General features: G+C 47.1%; 1 protein-coding gene across 1 annotated transcript in view; it reads right to left on the reverse strand.

Annotated features, from left to right (window-relative positions):
* Window positions 1-1,019: 1,019 nt before the first annotated feature.
* The window catches only part of Casq2 (calsequestrin 2), a 59,513-nt gene continuing 41,283 nt past the window's right edge, over window positions 1,020-19,249 (reverse strand). Inside the window, exons 8-11 of the mRNA XM_021157821.3 lie at window positions 13,929-13,983; window positions 5,263-5,363; window positions 3,314-3,388; window positions 1,020-2,338 (exon numbers count right to left, since the gene is read on the reverse strand). Of these exons, the coding sequence (XP_021013480.1) occupies window positions 2,114-2,338; window positions 3,314-3,388; window positions 5,263-5,363; window positions 13,929-13,983 (456 nt within the window). The 3' untranslated portion in view covers window positions 1,020-2,113. The remainder of the gene's footprint in view (window positions 2,339-3,313; window positions 3,389-5,262; window positions 5,364-13,928; window positions 13,984-19,249) is intronic.

Here is a 19,249-nt window from a genome sequence, read left to right on the forward strand (position 1 = left end):
GGGCCCCGATGCAGCTATATTCAGAAGTGGGGCTTTAGAGGTGACCAGATCGTGACATGACTAACCTCATCTTGGCTTGTTCTGAGTTCACAACTGTGTGAACTCTTAGGAGACTGGAAAGAAGGTCACTGGAGGGAGGGACACTAAGGGATAGTTTGGAATCCTGATCCCTCCCTCGTTCTCTGTGATTCCTGACTGCAGTGAGGCCAGCAGCTGCTCCCATGGTTCCCTTCTGCCATAGCTCCAGCTGCAGGCTGTGGAGGCATCAGACCTTAAGCTAAAACCAATGATATTGTAAGCTGAAGTAAAATCCCCTCTTTTCAGTTGTTTCTCTCAAGTATTTTGTTACCTAACACAGCGTGAGGCACCTTATGTGCCCTGTAAGCTCCACTGCCCAGCACAGCGAGGCAATGGCAGCTGCTTTGGCTGACCCATTGTTCACTGACTGATTCAATAACTAAGCCCTGCTTTGTGATGAGCAAAGTGCTTGGAATACAAAGATAAGTAAACGCCTTGTCCCTTAAAGCCTGCATTTAGTGAAAGGATGGCCATGTAGTGTGTTATCAATTCAATGATGAGTGCTGTGACCACGAGTGTGCACCCAGTGCGGTGGGAGCAGAGGTGAGCAAGGCACTTCCAGGGACCTAGACAATGGCATAGACAGTAATAGCAATCATCCAGGCTGGGGCTTCATGGAAAGGACAAGCGTCGAGGGGAAGGAGAATGGATAACGGCTTTGTTGTGTTGAATCTGAAGTTTGCAGCTTGAATCCAAGTGGATCAAACACCAAGGTCAAAGATGAAGGGAAGAGACCCACAATGGAGGTCGTTAACACTCGGGTAGTGTTTGATGGGTGTGGATGCTCATGCCTGGAGACATGGATAGTGGGGAGAGACACAGTGAAATGCTAAACCTAGAAGGGCAGCCAAAGGTGCAGAGAGGTAGAACTGGATCCAGCCAGGCAAAACTGAACAAACCCCCAAAGACCGGGATAGGATCATCAAGATCGCCTCGATCTTTTCAAAACACGAGTCTAGTGTCCATTAGTTTATTACTATTCCATAAAAGGACTGCCCCAGTTTCAAAAACAACACCACACAGAGTCTTCTCCATGTTAACAGATTTCAAAACTAAGTTAGGACACTTAACAACTACCACTACCAAGCACACTGTCACTTTCCGACAATTCAAAAGGCACTGGGGGATTCTTTTCTTTTCTTTTCTTTTTTTCCTTGGTGCCTCAGGGCATCGTGAACTCTTAATGGTCGCTGCCCTGGTCAAGTGTGGGAGTGCTGATGAAAGGGGAGAGTTAATTGACCATTGGATAAAGCGATTTTAACTCAGAATGGGACAGCTCACTAGCGGGGACAGAGAGGGTGCATTCAAGTTCCCAGCTCACTCTGGGCAGCCAGCAGACCCATTCAGAGACCTAAACAGTCTCCATCAGAAAAATGAAAAGCCTTTTATCCTTCAGCCTCTCTCCTCTCTTACCACTGGTGAATATATGAGGCTTGGCAATTTCATGGGATGTTCATAGAGCTAGATGACCCCCACTCATCATCCTAATATTCCAGAAATGATGGCAATGCCCACACATTTCAAGGCATTTAAATTGACATCCAAAGGCTTGGGTCTGAGTTCACAGATGCTCTGGGTTTGGCGGGAGATTAGATAATCATGTGGCCTTCCTGGACTCTGATCAGAAGGCCACTCCCTGCTTGTGAACTAATAGCAAGCTGTCAGTTCTGTCACCATCTGGATCAAAGACAGTAAGTAAACTTGAGTAGAGGTGTCAGGAGACACAGTCCCCAGACTCCCACAATTCCATGACCCTGATTGTCTAGCAAAGAACAAGGGCTGTTTGTTCCTCAATGGTTAGAAGTAGTCAGCATGGGACTCACTCCCCTTCTGTCCCTGCACTGTGAGCCTGCTGGGTTTGGAAAGGCATTCACTGAAATGTACCGCTCCTGCCAAGAACAGACTAGAAAAAGATGCTGGAGAAAGGAAAAGAGCTGACTAGGTGTGGGCACCACTGCTTGCTGCCCCCCCTTGGGCTGTCTGTATGGTACATGGTGGTTGTAATGTCACTCATCAGAATCACACGGGGCTGGAGCTATTCATCGTCATCATCGTCATCATCGCTGTCTTCGTTATCCTCATCAGAATTATCATTATCATCGTCATCATCATCGTTGTCATCACCATCATCATCTTCCTCTTCATTGTCATCATCTTCAGTGTTGATCTTTCCAGAAAGCACATCTTCAATCCAGTCTTCCAGCTCCTCGGCTGTGGGCAGGTCGTCATCATCTGGGATCTCCATCCAGATACTGTCAGCCTGCAATGAAGAACAGAATGAGCCAATGAGCAAATGGGTGGGGGCCGAGGCAGGGCAGCATTTTCCAAGCTGTGTTGAATGGGCCTCCAAGTCTCTCACACCTAGCAGGAATACATACAGATAGACAAATGCAAATGCCAAGTTGCAGAAACGGTCTTGCACAGTATTCTGTTTCAATAACAGTAAAAGAAATCTGTATTCTACTACCCAAGAGAATACATCTGTGCACACACGCGCACACAAACAAAATTAATTATTAAGTAATTAACTTTCATTCAGATTTCAAAAGTGGTTCACAAAAGTCAGGAAATGTATAGACTGCTAGGGCACTTTCTATGGGGCAAAAAGACATTGCTAATTGGCCCTATTCACAAAAGATTATTCCTGTACTAGCTGAGGTGGGCCCTCATTATAGCTCCTTCTTCCCACTGTTAACCTCATTGAATCTGCCCCACTTCTGTCTTGTTGCATATCAGATGTCTGGACTGAGTCTAAATTTCTTCCCACTCTGTCACATCATCTCACTAGCCCTTCTCACCCTCAGTTCATCAGTGCTTAAACTTCTGTCAGGGGGTTTCTCTTCTGTTGTCAGTGTCACCTGACTACAGAGTAGGTGGCCGCTAGCATGGGATTCTGGGTATCAATCTCTTATCCGCCTTAGGTAATGGTTGCTCTGGGCATGAGCAGCCTGTGTAAGAAGGCCTTGTTCTTTAGTTCAGGAAGAGAGCACAAGAGAATGTTCTTGGGTGGAAAGTCCTAGGTCAATGAGTCAGGTTAGGCTAGCTCCATAAGCAAGGAAATGTACTCCTAGAGAGGGTTGGGACTGGCTAGAACCCAGTCTTGGGCCATACTGCAAGAGTTTGGAAAAGACCCAAGGGTTCCTCACTGCTCTAGACTCCTGAGTGATTTTGTGCTTGGGCCTGCATAGCTGCCAACAGGGTGTCTGACCAGCCAGCCCTTGGTAAGAATACTCACATCGGTTACATTCACCACCCCAATCTGTGGCTTGAACAGGTCAATCTTGAAAGTCTTCTCCCAGTAAGCAACAAGCTGCAGCAACAAAAAGGCCAAGTTAGACAGTGGGTGGAGGGCTCTCCCTGTGACTAGACCCACCTGCCAGCCTTCCATAGTAGCCGGATAGGGACTGGTTAAATGCCTTTGAAAGAGCTGTGGACACTTAGGAAATTGAAGGCTGCCTCCAGCATTAAAGCTCTTTAAAGCATTGAGTAAAAGATACTATAGCGCTAACTGTGACAACGTAGACCATAAATGCTTCCACAGCTCTCAGGGAGACTATCACAAAGATGGCTATTCCCAAATTTGACTCGTTCACTGATACTTTGTGTGTAATGAAAGAGCCATTTCTCTCCACCTCCGTTTCAATGTTCCATTCTTAAAATCCCTTATCTGGTGCCTCCCAGCCACATGAGATGGCTGGGAGAACTCTGATAGGCTCTAACTTGGCATAAACTGCAGACACGAGCCAAATGTCTTCAGCCCAGCAGGGCTCCATCTGGACAAATCTCTGGCTGGGTCAGGCTAACTGAGCTAAAGGCGTCCATAAAGCTAAGAAAATAGAGATGTTCAGGGGCAGGGGTCTCCCTGGTAAACGCAGGGCCTAGAACAGACTGGGATGTTGGTGGGTTTGGAAATTAGAACTCTCCAGAGATTGCTTGGCAGGAACCAAGGTCGATGTAGAACTGCCCAAAAGAATGGCCGATCACTTAAAAGTTGACATAATGAAGCAGTCCAGGGAAACGGAACATACCCAGCATTAAATCAACAGATTAAGCCTGTGTGCTTCTGTGGCCATGGCTTTCTTATGCTGACCCAGAATTATGCCATTGGCTTCAATTACCATGGAAGTCTCTGCCTTTGGTTCACCCAATCTCAATGTGTGTAGGATTCGATGTCAGCTCTTGCTGTCCAATCAGTTTCACAAGTCATGACCTATGTATCTCACAGCCAGAGAGCAACCGAATTTGTATCATCACCAGCAGTTAACCTTACCAGAAACACTCAATAGAGCAAGCTATGACTTCACTATGAGTCACAGTAGGGTTTAACATCTGCTCGGTTTAACATCACCCTTTCTTCTTGAGGTAAGAATTCTAATAGTACCTGGTTTTAGGGCTGTTGAGGGAATGAGCTATGAGGACATCATTAAACAAATAACTGTAATCTAAGACCTATGTGTTAGTCTTCAAAGCATTTGAAAAGACCCAGGTTCTATGTCATGCAGTGCTGGGGATCCTGGCTCTTGGTGCCACATTGAACTTGGCCAATAGGGAACATTCATAGTAGCAGAGGATGTGGCTTCCTCCACTATCATCACTGTGTCCATGCATGGTGTGAATTCCATGTACTGTGTCCAAAATTAAGAATTAACAACGCTTTCTTGCTATTGCTCATCAACACAGGCTAGCACCATGGTGGCAAATTTCTCCTGCCTTCCAAGGAGCTGTGACAAACAAGCTAGGCATGGTTTCTGTCCTCAGACTGGATGCCCCTTTGCTTCATCAGGGTCTTAAATCTGCAATTATTCCCTAATAATTTAGGTTGCTTCTAGAGTCTCAGGGAGTGGTGGGTAGAGACACAAAGGGGTCCTATTATTGCTTAAAGAAGGAATGTTTCTGCCACCCCCCCCCCCGGCTTGGCCTCTCCAAGAGTCGTCAGCTCTTGGTGTCCCAGAAGTAAGGAAAGTAAGTCTGGTCACTACAATACCCACACGAGGCTATAGGCTCTAGTAAAAGTATATGAACACACTCCATACGCATTAGCCTCTGGGCTTCTTCAAACACATTCAACTATTTTAGTTTGTCCCTCACACTTGAATGTTTTGTGCTAAACACAAATATGGGTGGTAAAGGCCCTGATTGGTGGGGGGTAGGGGGAGGGCGGGGAGGTTGGCCTGGGCCACTCACCAGTGGAAAGTCGTCTGGGTCAATCCACAAGATGCTCAAGTCAGGGTTGTCAGTGTTGTCCCGGGCAACCTGTTTCAGGATCTCTAGGAACTCATAGCCATCTGAATAGGGTTCAAGAAAGTTGAGTCAGCCAGCATGCACACTGCTCCTCATGAGGAGCGCGAGAGCACGGTTTTTCCACAAGGCTTTCTTGGCCATCTGGTACATACCCTCAATTACAGAGTGAGTCTATAAAATGAGTCAGATGAAGAGCCGCAGACACAAAGGAGCTTCGACACAGAAAACAATGGCAACTTTGAACAAAGAAATCTGAAAGGTCACAGCGAAAGGCCCCATTCTAAATGAAGGGTCACCTTCATCTGTTCACCAGGAGATGAAAACTGAGTAGCTTTGGTGATCATGGCCAGTCCCAGGGCAGTGGAAGCTGTCTGCCTGTCCCCAATAATCCTGTATTTCCAAGCCTGTGCCATTCCTGGATTTCCTACAACATCTGCTCTACAGACTAAGAGCAACCTGGAGTCCCCAACACCTTCAAATGGGGTCAGCATCCTTCTTTCTTCCCATTGCTCCAGCACAAGCTTTGGTACACACAGCTTTCCCTGCCCTCTGTCAGCAGCTCTCTCTGCCCCAGAGAGGAGAGCTGAGTCATAGGAAAAGCAGAGACAAGTCTTCCACACTTGGAGCCCAAGCCCTACAGCATACAGGTTTTTTCCATAAGCAAAATGTTTGAAAGAACATTCAGTAAGTGATACTGTAAACCCTGAACACCCCCCCACACACACACACAACTAGAGCAGAGACAAGTGGTTTGATCTTGGTAGGTCCGTGGCAGTAAATGTGTGTGTGTGTGTGTGTGTGTGTGTGTATGTGTTTGCATACACGTGAAGAACAAAGTCATGTATTTACATCTCTACATGAAGAATCTCTGGAAGTTCAGGGGATCCAGAAGAGAACTCATACTTTGCTGAGCAATTAAATTAAGGAAAATGGAAAAAATCAAGGAAGCCCTTAGCAAAGGCCCCTACTACTCATGCAAGAAAGTTGTGCATGAGCCACCAACAGCCAGTGTGTCTTAGAAACATGAACAGAGATGTGATCGAGGTGGCAAATATGACAATGTCTTGCAGGTGGGAGGAGGAGGCTGGGGTGACCTGCTTGGAACAAGGACCACAGAGCCAGCCGAACAGACTTCTCAACAGATGCCAGTGTGTGCAGATGACAAAGATCCCATCCATCCATATCTGGGTACCAAGGTGTCTGGTGGGGCTAGAGGACCAATTGTCAGACCAGCTTCCACCATTCAGTAGTGCATCATTCAAGATAGAAATTTTAAGTCCAGTTCTAAATAATGGTTCCGTGCTAGCTGAGTTGTCACGTCACACCCTCTGGACAAACACAGGGGCTGTACTTTAGAATCCACATGCTTGCTGCCAAGCGGGTGGGGAAGGGGAAAACAGAGTCTGTATTGGCTGCATATAGGTGTGACTGGAAAAGTCCAGACTCCCTTCTCCAACCCCAGTTGTCCTTGCTGCTGTTTGAGTTATGCTGTAACTCCTCTTCTGGCCTTGTGGTAATGTCCAAGGAGGGTGTAATATGGAAGTTAATGGAGAGTAATAATGTGGATTTATGGTTTCAGATGCATAGACCAGAAGAGGGCATTCCTCCCAGACACCTGCAGCTGTGACTCCACTCCTTGGAGAAGAAAGGGACAATAACTGAGGTGACATGGCCAGTTCTCTGGAAGATGGGATGCAAATGTGAAAGGGACCTGGATAGGTTCGTAAGTCACAAAGACAGCAAGGTTCAACAACACAGATGATGTTCAAGTAGACTTGAGTTAGTGTGAGGCTGGGTCCACTGAAGAGAGCAGAGATTCCTCATGCCACAGTTACAGAGGAGCAAAAGGAAGCAAAATTTGGGTTCTGCAAAACAGTGCATTCAAATCTGTGTTAAACAAAAGAATTCATAAGGCTTAATTTCCATGTTTAAGATTGTATGTGGTGTGTGTGTGTGTGTTGTGTGTAAAGAATGTTTTTCATGTTATAGGGAGAGCAAGGCAAACTCAAATACTATCTATTCCCAGAACAAAATGAATGCAGTTGACATGAACGGCACAAAAACTAAATCAAGATCCAAGGACAGCCTTGGGATGCCACGGCTAAGAAACTCTCTATGTGCACCTGCCTGTAGCTCTAGGGATTTTCATTCACTTTTGTGCCACACTTACACACATGACTCTTGGGACCAAGGGACCTCAGTCCCAATCCCTTAGACTGTCACTTAAGGCAATATCTAAGATGTCACCTTTCCTTGTGAATTAATGGGTTCATGATAATAATAGCTACTTGTCTTAAAGTTTGCTTTTACATGCGCTTGCCTATCTTCTGTGCATGTACATTTCTGTGGCTCACGAGGGAGAGGGTTGTACACATGCTACCTTGTCATTGTGTGTGTGGACACCAGAGGCTAACCTGCTGTCTCTCTTCTCTGCTGTTCTCTGCTTCCATAACATGGGTCCCAAGGTTTGAACTTGGGTCTTCAGGCTTAACAGCAAGTGCCTTCGCCCACTGAGCCATCTTGCCTATCCCAGTAATAGCTATTTCATGGCAGTAAAGCCCCAAGCTGACAAAGAGCTCCAAGCTTGTAAAAAGCCCCTACTGGAATCTCCCCATCTTTTTTCTAAGAGTAGGCCCCTCTTCCCCTCCCAAAGTCTGACCCCAGAGCTGTTAGTCCAAATACATACAAATCTCCCTTTCTGCACTGCCTTCTTCTTTGATGGACAGCCACATGCTGCTCGGCCCCCCTCTTATACTGAGCTCTTCTGGAGTAGGATGCTTGTGTTTCATCTTTGTGTTTGTCTGTATGGAAGATTTTGCTGCCTTCACTTTCCAGAGAGCTGGAAGGAGGGGGCTGGCTGCTGTCATCCATGGGTAAGCAACAGAGCAGAACAACTCGGGTCTTCAAGCTATGCCCACAGCCATTCATTACCCATCCTCCCTCTGTGGTCTCAGTCTCGGAATCCCTACCACATTGCTGCCAGCTTCCCTCCTTCATTCTGTATCTGAGACTCCCAAGCCCTCTGTGAAACTTAGTTCTCAGGGAGGCCCAGGCTAGGCGAGGGAGGAGATGTCCAGTGTGGCCTTGATGCTGGGATGTGGGTGGGGTAGAGGGGATTGTGGGCTGCCTCTGCTCTTCTGACAGAGAAATCAGAGCAAAGTCCTGGCCCTGATTCTGAACAGGCTCCTGAGCTGTGTCCTGCTAGGGGGTGGGAGGGTGGGGTTGGAGATTGCTCAATGCAGTGGTGCTTTAAGGAAATCTGGAGTCTCTGCGATGGCCTAAATACAGAAGTCTGTGAGAACTGCAGTTCCCTCCCAGGCCCTAGACGCCAGGTCTGTGAGTTCAGGACCCAGGGCTGAGGCACTGGCCAGGTTTCCCACGGCAAACAAGTGGCCCCTGGGAATCGCATCCTTGTTTGGAAGAGAACCCGGTCATTATCCTCTCCTGCTTCCCTGGCAGAGGCTGGTGGGAATGAGCCTGCACCAAGCCCTAGGGGACCAGTTCTAGGTCACTCACAACCATCTAGGGAAAGGGCCCTTTTGCAGAGGTGATTGTGTCTCAGACCAAGCCATGGCCCAGGAGCAAACAGGCCTATTATGCTACCCGCTCTGCCCCTTCTTCCCAACCTCCTCTTTGTTGCTACTTATGTTCAATCCACACAGATTGGAAGATGCCCTTCCTGACTCCACATTACAGGCAGCCGTGAACTGAAGGGTCTCTGTCTGTGCGCCTACTGTGGAATCCTATCATCGTCCATGTGGCTGGTGGGCAGCTAGGCAGGCTAGAGGCCAGTTTTACCCAGCGTGGAGGATGCCTTGAAGAATCTGCTCTTTTCCTTGGGTGTGACTTTCTCTGTGCTACAGACCCAGAGCCAGGTTGAGTCAGAGATGAATGAAGCAGAGGACCCTGGGCCCTTTCTCCAAAAGCCCCATTGGTCTTTACTTGTATGGAGTTCTGTACACATGGACCTTTAGGGAGTGGGAGGAAGCCACAAGGTCAGGAACTCACCATTTCAAAGAGCATCTGCTGCAGCGATGTGGCCACTCAGAATAAAAGCCACAGTGGGATGTGGTGGCTTTGAAGATGTGCTATAGCAGGAAAGTCTTGCTACTCCTTACCCAGCATCTCACGTTTGGATCCCAGAATTGGTGTGGGAAAAAAATGAAATGATCCATTTTCACAATACAGAGGCACATGGGGGTAGAGGGATGGACTTTTGGGCTGGAGTTCCAGTTCTTCCTCTGCCTGTTAATGAGAGCTGGGGCTGATATTTATACCTTCATCGTACGCATGCTCCCTCCTCTGTATATGGAGAAATACAGAATAACTGCCTGGATCTGCAGGGTTGGTATTTGCTGGGTGTGTAAGTACCATTCAACACCCAGCAATAATCAAATAGTGAGGTTAGTATATCAAATTTAAATTTATAAAGCTCCAAGAAGCACTTAGTGCTCCTATTGGAGACACTCGATCTTCAGTCCGTTTTTTGCAAGAATCCCAGGGCAGGAAAAGCTCAGGTGCAGCAGGGCTTGAAGCATCCTTCCAGGGCCTGTTGCTAAATCTGTTCTGTGCTTGCAGACAGCAGCCATCCTCATGTGCCTAGCTTGTTAGTGTGAATATTCCCAGTGCCCTTGGAGGGTTTCCATCCAGCGTGCGCTCATGTAGAAACGCCGCGTGGCAAACCTTTCATCAGATATCGTAAAGAAGATGTCAGCCCAATGCAGATGCAGACGCATCTGGGAGCAGCCAGGAAGAGTCTTTCATTTTCAAACCTGTCACAGAGTTCTGCTCTGAGCACAAGCAGCCTAAGAGAAGGTGCATGCAGAGGCGGGTGGGGAGCAACAGCCAGCCGGCAAGTCTGGAAGGCCTGGGAATGCCCTCATGTCCTTCCCAGCCAGGGCTGCCTACAGGCACAGAGATGAAAGCTCACAGCAAGAGAGGCCTACAGGGCCCAGAGAGTAGAAGTGGATTCTTGTCAGAGAAAAGATTCTGCCAAGGGAGAACAGGAACTCTGGATGGAAAGGTCAGAACTGTAAGGAGAGTTCTTGGGGGCCAGGTCACTGATCGGACAGGTGCTGCTGTTCTGCTGTAATGTCACAGTCCGCATCGAGGAACATCAGTGGGCCTGAGGAGGATGACTGGCCAAGCATGGGACCCTCCACTGCCAAGTGGCTCAGCTCCAGTCTCACTCCCTCGGCTTGCTCTTCTGATCTACCAGCCCTTGCCCCTTCCCCTCAGCCCTGCTGCAACACCACACAAGCTTGGAGCTGTGGCACTGTTGGGAAGTGGTATCAGAGAGAGGACCACACCCAAGGGGAGCCCTCAGCAAACATCAACTCAGTTTTCTACCATGCCCCTGACCCTGTAAGCCTATGCACACCACTGAACCATCATCTGTGGTTCAATTGTTGAAGGCAGAGAAGGGCAGCATGGGAGGAGGGAGACACACTGAATGATCACCTGGCTGTCAGATGTCGTCTGAGAGGTGCAGAAGTCTGCCTGCCTTGTGGTTAAGGGTGTAGGCTAGAAAGTCAGACAGCCCACTGTCCATTCCAGTGCTCCCTCAGCCTCGGCCTCCCCCCTCAGCCTCAGCATCCTCCCTCAGCCTTGTTTAATTGTTGTGACAGCGATGGTCACAACACCACTTTTGTCATTACTCCTGGTGCATATGGATGTCACAAGGGCTGGTTACAATGTCAACCTTGGCTTAGAGGAGCTGGGCAGTGTGGTTCAATTAGTCTTTAAGACTAGCTTTTCTCATCCACCACCAGAATAATAACAATCGCCACACACATATCACAGAGTGGCCTCAGGATTAACATAGCCATCTCCTCACAGCTCCTCAACACGGGAGTTCTCTAAGAAGCATCTGCTATCCGGGATTTACCACCTTCCTCCTTCAGAAAGGGTGCAGTCTGGTTAGGCATAAGGTTGTGGATGACCTATTAGCAAGAGGAAAGGAATCTGACTGTTTGCTGGAATGCACTCTCCAGAACTACAACCCAGCCTGGCCTGGGGGCCCCAGTGTGCACACCACTGCACTGCCTGGCAGGTAAATGTTGCCTGACCACAAAGTCGAGGGGAGGGACTTTCATCAAAGCAACTTTCAGTTGGAGCCCTGAGTGTGAAGGCACCCCTGACTCTGAAAGACCATGTTCCTGACCTCTGCTCCCAACATTGCTCCATTCCCCAGGGACAAGCCTCGGCTTGGGATTTGGAGAAAGGGCCGGGCTCCAGGGCCCAGGGGTGTTTGCACAGGGTGGAGGTGGAAGTAGTTTCAGCAGCTTGATTCATGACTGCAGCAATCTCTGTCAAACAGGTTTCTGCAGTTCAGGGAGACCTCTTTGTTCTATTGTTCCGGACAGCCAGACAGGCCTCCCTGCAACCCTGGAAGGGGGCAGTGGGGTGGGAAGGAAGCCCCCTGGAGTCCTGCCAGCAGGCAGCTGCCAGCAGCAACTCCCAATCACACAACACCAAGGATCCGATTCAGTCTGATTAAAGCCTGGAAACCTGGGGAGCTGAGGGTGCCAGATCTGTAAAAAGCACCTGACACTACAGTAAAAACAAACCCCAAAAAACCTAGATCCCCCTGAGGAACATTCCCAGCTCTGCCAAGTGTATGATGGGAAACCTGGCAAATCGTGGACATTTGAAAAACTAGCCTACAGATCATTTGGTTTTTATGCAATAGAATATTACTCAATCTTAAAAACAGCCATATACTGATAGATATTATAATAGATATTATATAGTAAGTATATATATAATAATACATATATGTGAGATATATACTATATATATATATCATTATGCTAAAGAAAAGATGCCGGATACAAAAGACTCCACTTATATGAAATATCTGGAACAGACAGATCGATGATAAACAATTAGTGGTTATCATCAATGGGAGTGACTCCGTGGGTGTTGTTGGTAAAGGTCTAGGGTGAGGTGGTGCCGACATCTGCGCAGCCTTGTGAGTTTAAAACCCACTCAGACATTGCATTTAAAGAATGGCTGTCATGGTGTGTGGATTGTCTTGATTTAAAAACAAAATCACATAAATAAGAAAGATCTAAGTACTTGCTCCACAAACATTCCCTGGGCACCTGCCCTGGTAAGCCGCTGTGAGCAATCAGGCTTATACCGATGGATGAGACAATAGGTCCCTTCTTTCACATCTCCCGGAATGGTATTCTTTGGGATTGAGTTGAACCTCTCCAGCTCTTAGTTTCTTAGTCTCAGACTAAGATCTTTTTTTTTTTGTTGTTGCTATTGCTTGGCTGCCTGGTTTCAGGTTGTTTGTTTGTTTGTGTTTTATTTTTTGTTTGCTTGTTTGTTTTGAGACAGGGCTTCATGTACCCCAGGCTAGCCTTGGATTTAAGGCATAGGTGAGGATGACCATACATTTCTGATCCTCCCATCTCTACTGAGGTTACAGGTCTGCACTATCACACGCAGGGGTTGTACTACTGGGAATAGAGCCCAGCGCTTCGTGCATGCTAGGCCAGCACTGCCAGCCCTGGTCTGAATCTCTGTTGGAGCCCTTCTCTTGATATTACCCTACAGCAATGGCTGAGGTTCCTGAAGAACACCTTGTGTTACCACATTCCCCGGAACAGTGGTCCCCAAGCTTGATGCTCCACTGTGATCCATGAAACCATGGTTTCTGAAGTGTTGTCTGAACCAGGCTAAGGTGGCTTTGCTGTCATAGCTGCACACCTGTCAGGTTCTGGAACCCTGCTCCAAACCTTCATAACCAAAGCCTGGCAGCTAGATTACCCTGACCGAGTTCTGGATGGTTCCAGGCCTTCCATACATGCCTACTATGTGCACTCTCACCTTCCCCCAGGAGGCCTGTCTTGGAGATCACTGCCACAGGAACCAGCATTTTGCCTCTTTCACAGCTCATCATTCTCTCCCTTCTCCCTCCATGGTGTTCATAAGAGGGAAACCAGGGAAAGTTGTCTACAGTGCAAGAATAGCAATGTTTCCCTTCCACTGGTAGGGGGAGTCATTAGCACTCTGAAAGCAGGCTGCTTGCTCTACCCTGGCCTCACTTTTTGGCAGATGTCTCTAGGCCATTCCTGTGCACAGATGGTGTTTTACAGAGGAACACATAACATTTATCACTATGTTAAAATAGGATTGGTTTATATAGATTTGATAATAAACTGACAAACATTTAATGTGAACAGAAACAATACATATACACATACATACACACATACATACATACACACACACACACACACACACATACTCATACACACACCCTCTGTAAGATTGTGTGCTTGAATGTGCTCATTCCCAAGTTGAGTATCAGAACACAATGGTCTCAAGTTGCCCACGATAGCCTTGAACTGCTGATGTTCCTGTTGCCTCCCCAAAGCTGGGACTGCACACCCAGCTGTGTGACTTTCCTTGAAGTTCTACAGTTCCCTTAGCTGAGTTTGCCACTGAAGACACACTCCTACCTACCAGGTGACCACTTTCTTACAATTGAACTGGAATGGTGAGGGCTTGGAAGGGTGAGAAGTTCCTGCCAATGGTTAAGCAGATTTGGTGCAGGGTGGAAACAGGCTGGGGTGGGGGCGGGGAAGGTATCCTACCTGGGTCACTCTTCTCTGCAAAGGCCACAATGTGGATCCCATTCAAGTCGTCTTCCTGAAAGAGAAAAGAATGAGCGTTTCCTCTTAGGAGAAGAGAGACACAATGTGTGTCGGGGCAGCAACACAGAAGCTGGCAGAAGAGAGGAGACAGGGGATGGACAGGGGGTAGACACCCAGGAGACATGGATTGGCAGAGGATGGACACCCAGGAGACAGGAATTGGGAGGGGATGGACACCCAGGCACAAATGAGCAGGTCAAGCACATATAAAGAAATAGATGCTGATGAGTGGTTGGTAGCAACACATGGAACTTCAATAAGGGGCTCTGAACAATGGATTTGTAAGACAGGACAACAGACACAAGAGTTAACAATGAATGTGTCTCACTCCTGTAGTCTGGTGAGTCCCGAGAGCAACGGCAAAGGGAAAATTGGGAAGAGCATGAGTTTGGGTTATCAGAGGCTCCAGGGGCAACAAAAACTCTGAAAACAGCTCTATCAAATGTGACAATTTCAAGATACTTCTGCAAATGTGAATTTTGAGGTTCCCCACCAGGAGTTATCATCAGGGATGGACCAGGGTACAGGGACTTCTAAGCATGGCTGGCAGATCCTAAACCCTCTGAGGGCAGTAAAGAGTCCTCAGCTCACCCGGGACTTGGGTCACTGGTATCCACACAAGAGATGAAGATGCAGTCAATGGCTCTGAAGAAGCAGAGCCCTCAGAACAAATCAATAACACCTCCTGATTTGCCTACACTGAGATCTGAGTCGTTTCCCTGGAGCCCTTTCAGATTTCAACTCCAGATCAATAGGAATCCTTTAAAAATATTTTGTTAAGATTTTTTTAAAATGTGTATGAGTGTTTGCCTAGGTGCATGTTTGTGCGCCACGTGAATTCATGATATCCAAAGAGGCCAGAAAAGGGTGTTAGCTCCCCAGGCAGCTGTGTGTGGCTGGATTATGAGTGTTGGGATCAGAAGTCAGGTCTTCTACAAGAACAGTAAGTGTTCTTAACCCCTGAGCCACCTCCTCAACGGGAACATCTCTATGAATGTGGGGAGCTCCAAGGAGGGGTTGGAATTTGGGACTATGGTTGTTTGAGGATGTGCCCTGGGAGGGATTGCCAGAGAAAGGAAGGCAAACTAGGGAGCTTGTCAGATAGCAAAGAGAATTTCATATTTACACCTAGGATAGGAAGGCTGCCTGTGTGTTGATTATGACCAGGGAAGAAAGAGTGAGAGTTTGGAGCAGCCTCTTGTGTAGGAAATGTGACCCTCTGGAGACTCCATGCTATGAGAGGGAGAAACAAAGCCAAGTGCATACTGATAGCAGCTGCCAAGAGAGAGGTATTCACTGGAAAGCCTAGTGTCATAACAGAGTCATCCTATGGGGGTGGGGACCCGACCCCCTCCAACCATTTCCATCTCGATTGATTTTAATGCTCCTGCGATCCTATCTAAATGCTAATTTTCTCCCTTTGAGTTTGGGATGAACAAAACCTCCCAAAATTCCAAGATAGATTAAATAGAAAATATTATTATTAAAAACAAGAGTGGGCTCTGCGTTGGCCCGATCCCCTGGGGAGTTGAATGTTACAGACATATATGTGTGTGCACCAGGTTATTAGGAAAACCCAGCAGTGACCAGAGAGAGAGGCTGAGGTTCACGGCTGTACATTTGCTATTACCGCCACACAGACTATCCCGATCAGGTCTCATTAGGCGGTCCCATGTCTCTGTCGCCTGCCATCAGCTGGAATTGAGCACCCATAACTCTGTGAAGCAGCCTTCATTTCTGCCTGCCCTTCCAGAGTGCACTTGGAAATTGGTTTTAGAATTAAGAATCCATATTCATTTTCTGACAGGCTATTCCAAGTATGCCTGTCACCACTCTCAGCTGAGATGGGCCCTAGGTAACAGAGGTACAGAGAGGCTCTCTGCAAGCATCTCAGGAATGGGGGCATGAGCCTGTATTGGGCACCTGTGGAGACGCAGGGCCTGTGCTACATGCTGGGATTTTTCCTCAATAAACCCACAATGCAGTTATCCACGCAAGCTCATGAGTTATCCAGTTGCTTAGTGAGTATCAGTGTACACAGGGAAAAAGAGTGCCATGGGCCAGGGTGTCAGTGTTCTCTGAGCCTAGAAGCCTGGGCTCTGTAGATCATCCAGCTGGCCTGGAGACAGTGCTGTCTTGAATCTATTTTTTTTCCTTTCTTTTCTGTTTTTTTCTCTTTCTTTCCTTTCCTTTCTTTTTTCTTTCTTCCTATTAAACTTAGCTTACAAAGCAGTGAGTTTCAATGTGTCATGGGAATTCTCTTTTTTTCATTTTACATTTTATTATTTTATTTTATTTGAGACAGGATCTCATCATGTTTCTCTGGCTGACCTGGAGCTCCCTATGTAGACCTGGCTGGCCTCAAACTCACAACAGATCCCCTCCTCCCTCTACTTCTGAGTGCTGGGATATGTCACCTCCCAGCTGGATATTCTCTTTTGAGTTGGAGAAATCTTCCTTCCACAGCTGTATGATAAGCTCCCAGGCAGAAGGTACTCTGCCTTAAAATAGCCACCAAAAATGGCAACAATATCTACCACTGGCCACAAAAGAACTGGTGAGATCTGAATGTATGTCTGTGCACCAAATGAGTGCAAATAGAACTGGTAAGTTCTTTGTGAATCCCTGGACTATGAATTGCAAATGCCCATTGTGTTCCTCTTCGGTACTTTAAAGAATCCTAGTGACTTATCAAAGTCATAGAGCAAGAGGAGACCCAAGTGCAATTGGCTGCTTCTGTCTAGCCCAATGCCCTCTGCTGGTTCATCCTGTGAGTCATAAGGGTCATACACTGGGTAGCTTAGTAACAGCAGGAATCCAGGAGGATTATGTCTTACTGTTGGGGGGGGGGGGAGACCAAAGGCACCCTCCTCAGTGTCTTCAGTCTTTTTGAGCCTCTCTCTCTCTCTCTCTCTCTCTGTTTGTTGGATAGCATCTCTCTAAGTAACCCCAGCTGGCTCCAAATTCACTATGTAGCAGAAGCTGGCCTCCAACTTACTAGCCTCCTGCTGCAAGTGCGTGCATGATTCACCACGCACGACTTGGGGCTTCTTTCATCAGGGTAACCCTAACTACAATGGCTCTGACATGGTGACCATTGAACTTCCAAAGTCCCCACACTTGACATCATGCTTTCAAACCATGAATTTGGGTGAGATACAGATACAGTCCATAGCATCAACAGTGAGTGGCACTGTTTGAACAAGCTCAGTGCTGCTGCCTGCAGTGAATGTGCATAAAGAGGTTAAAACGGGCCTACGTATATAGTGGCCATGCACCAGACTCCAAGGAGCAGGGGCTGCGGGACCCACCATGCTCCCCTGCAGATTCCTCAGCTGTTTATATGTTCTTGCCTTACAATGAATGTCCTGGCTTGGCGTTGTGAATTTTTATGTTGTTGTTGTTGTTGTTATTGTGTGATTATGATGAGGGGAAAGGAGCATGCCACAGCATGCATGTGGAAGTCAGAGAACCTCGTGGAATCAGTCCTTTCCTTCCAATTTTATGTGAGTTCTTGGGGTTCCCAGCTTCCCAGGCCTGTGCAACGATTGCCTTGACAAGCTTAGCCTCTCCTCCTGCCCCAAGGTATTATACTTCGAGACTGTTTCTTCTTTTCAACCCTTAGTATTTAATCTGGGAAAGCAGCTTTCACTTCACCAACTCTCTTCTTAACACAGTGTAACAAATTCTTACTAATATAACTTCTATCAACTCAAAAGAGCCCAAGTCTATAAAACTCTTGAAAACTCAGTAAAAGATGGGAAACATAGCCATACCAAGAAGAAATGAGTGTCACCAACTACTGACCAACTTTGTTACCACTGTTCCTATTTTATTCTATCTCCTTCATCTCTATTGAAATTCCTCAGACCAAATGAACAAATGGAAAGAAAACAAGTTATAGCCCCCTTATGCAATGGCATTGCCTTGGGACTACTAATCGAAGGCTCTTTAGTCCTGTCTTATAAATTATTCTGCAATACAATAATTCTTTCTTCAGAAGAAACTGCTGGGGCAGGTGTGATGGCTCAGCAGGTAAAGGCACTTGCCACTTAACAGATGACTTGATTTAGTCCTTGGTACCTGTACTGACTGATATTGGGTGTCAACTTGACACAGGCTGGAGTTATCACAGAGAAAGGAGCTTCAGTTGGGAGATGCCTCCACGAGATCCAGCTGTAAGGCATTTTCTCAATTAGTGATCAGGGGGGAAAGGCCCCTTGTGGGTGGGACCATCTCTGGGCTGGTAGTCTTGGTTCTATAAGAGAGCAGGCTGAGCAAGCCAGGGGAAGCAAGCCAGTAAAGAACATCCCTCCATGGCTTCTGCATCAGCTCCTGCTTTCTGACCTGCTTGAGTTCCAGTCCTGACTTCCTTTGGTGATGAACAGCAGCATGGAATTGTAAGCCGAATAAACCCTTTCCTCCCCAACTTGCTTCTTGGTCATGATGTTTGTGCAGGAATAGAAACCTTGACTAAGACAGTACCCATATGGTGGAAGACAAGAACTCCTACAAGTTGTCATTTGACTGTTATATCATCACACATAGGCACCAATACCACAGTGTCAGCCTGTGGTACACAGCCACTTTAGGAAGAGATACTGAAGAAGACATGAGACTTGGGTCCAGATAGCTTTGCACCCCAAGAACCCATGCTTATTAGTCACATGTTCCTGAGTAGCTAACCTAAGATGGTCATAGTTTTTCTATGTGTAAAATGGGCCAAAATAGTATTTGTCCTACATCACTTTGGAGAGCTGGCCAGTCTAAGTGAAAGGAAACCAGCAATGGCCTAGAAAGTGTCCCACAGACTCTGGTTGTTTTTGTTCATAGACACTACTTGAAGCTACAATGGGAGTGGGGTGAGTCTCTAGCTTTGGAGTCTAGGACAGTCTAGGACACAGTCCTAGCAGAGGGGATGATGTCACCACCTTCTACTGTCTTCAGTTGATACACTTTAAAAAGTTATCATTCACTAGCCAAGCACCTCTCATATCCTGGACACACCACCCCACTTGTTATTATGAAAAGTCCCAGTTTTAATTGAGTAGATAAAATTCAAAAGACCACATGCAAGATAAAGACACAAGGCTGCTCAAAGGCAAATGTTGGACTTGAACCTACGTCTCTATGACCTTGTAGACTTGGGCTTCTTCCACTAAGCTGCCCTAAGTCGCTGGTGGCACATGAGTGGAAGGCAGGGACTAAGGGAAATAAATCTAAGTAATACTACCTAGTACTCAGGAGGATTATACTGGATC

The sequence above is a fragment of the Mus caroli genome, unplaced genomic scaffold, assembly GCF_978045245.1.
Source record: "Mus caroli unplaced genomic scaffold, Mus_caroli_1 scaffold_3, whole genome shotgun sequence".
Classification (NCBI taxonomy): Eukaryota; Metazoa; Chordata; class Mammalia; order Rodentia; family Muridae; genus Mus; species Mus caroli.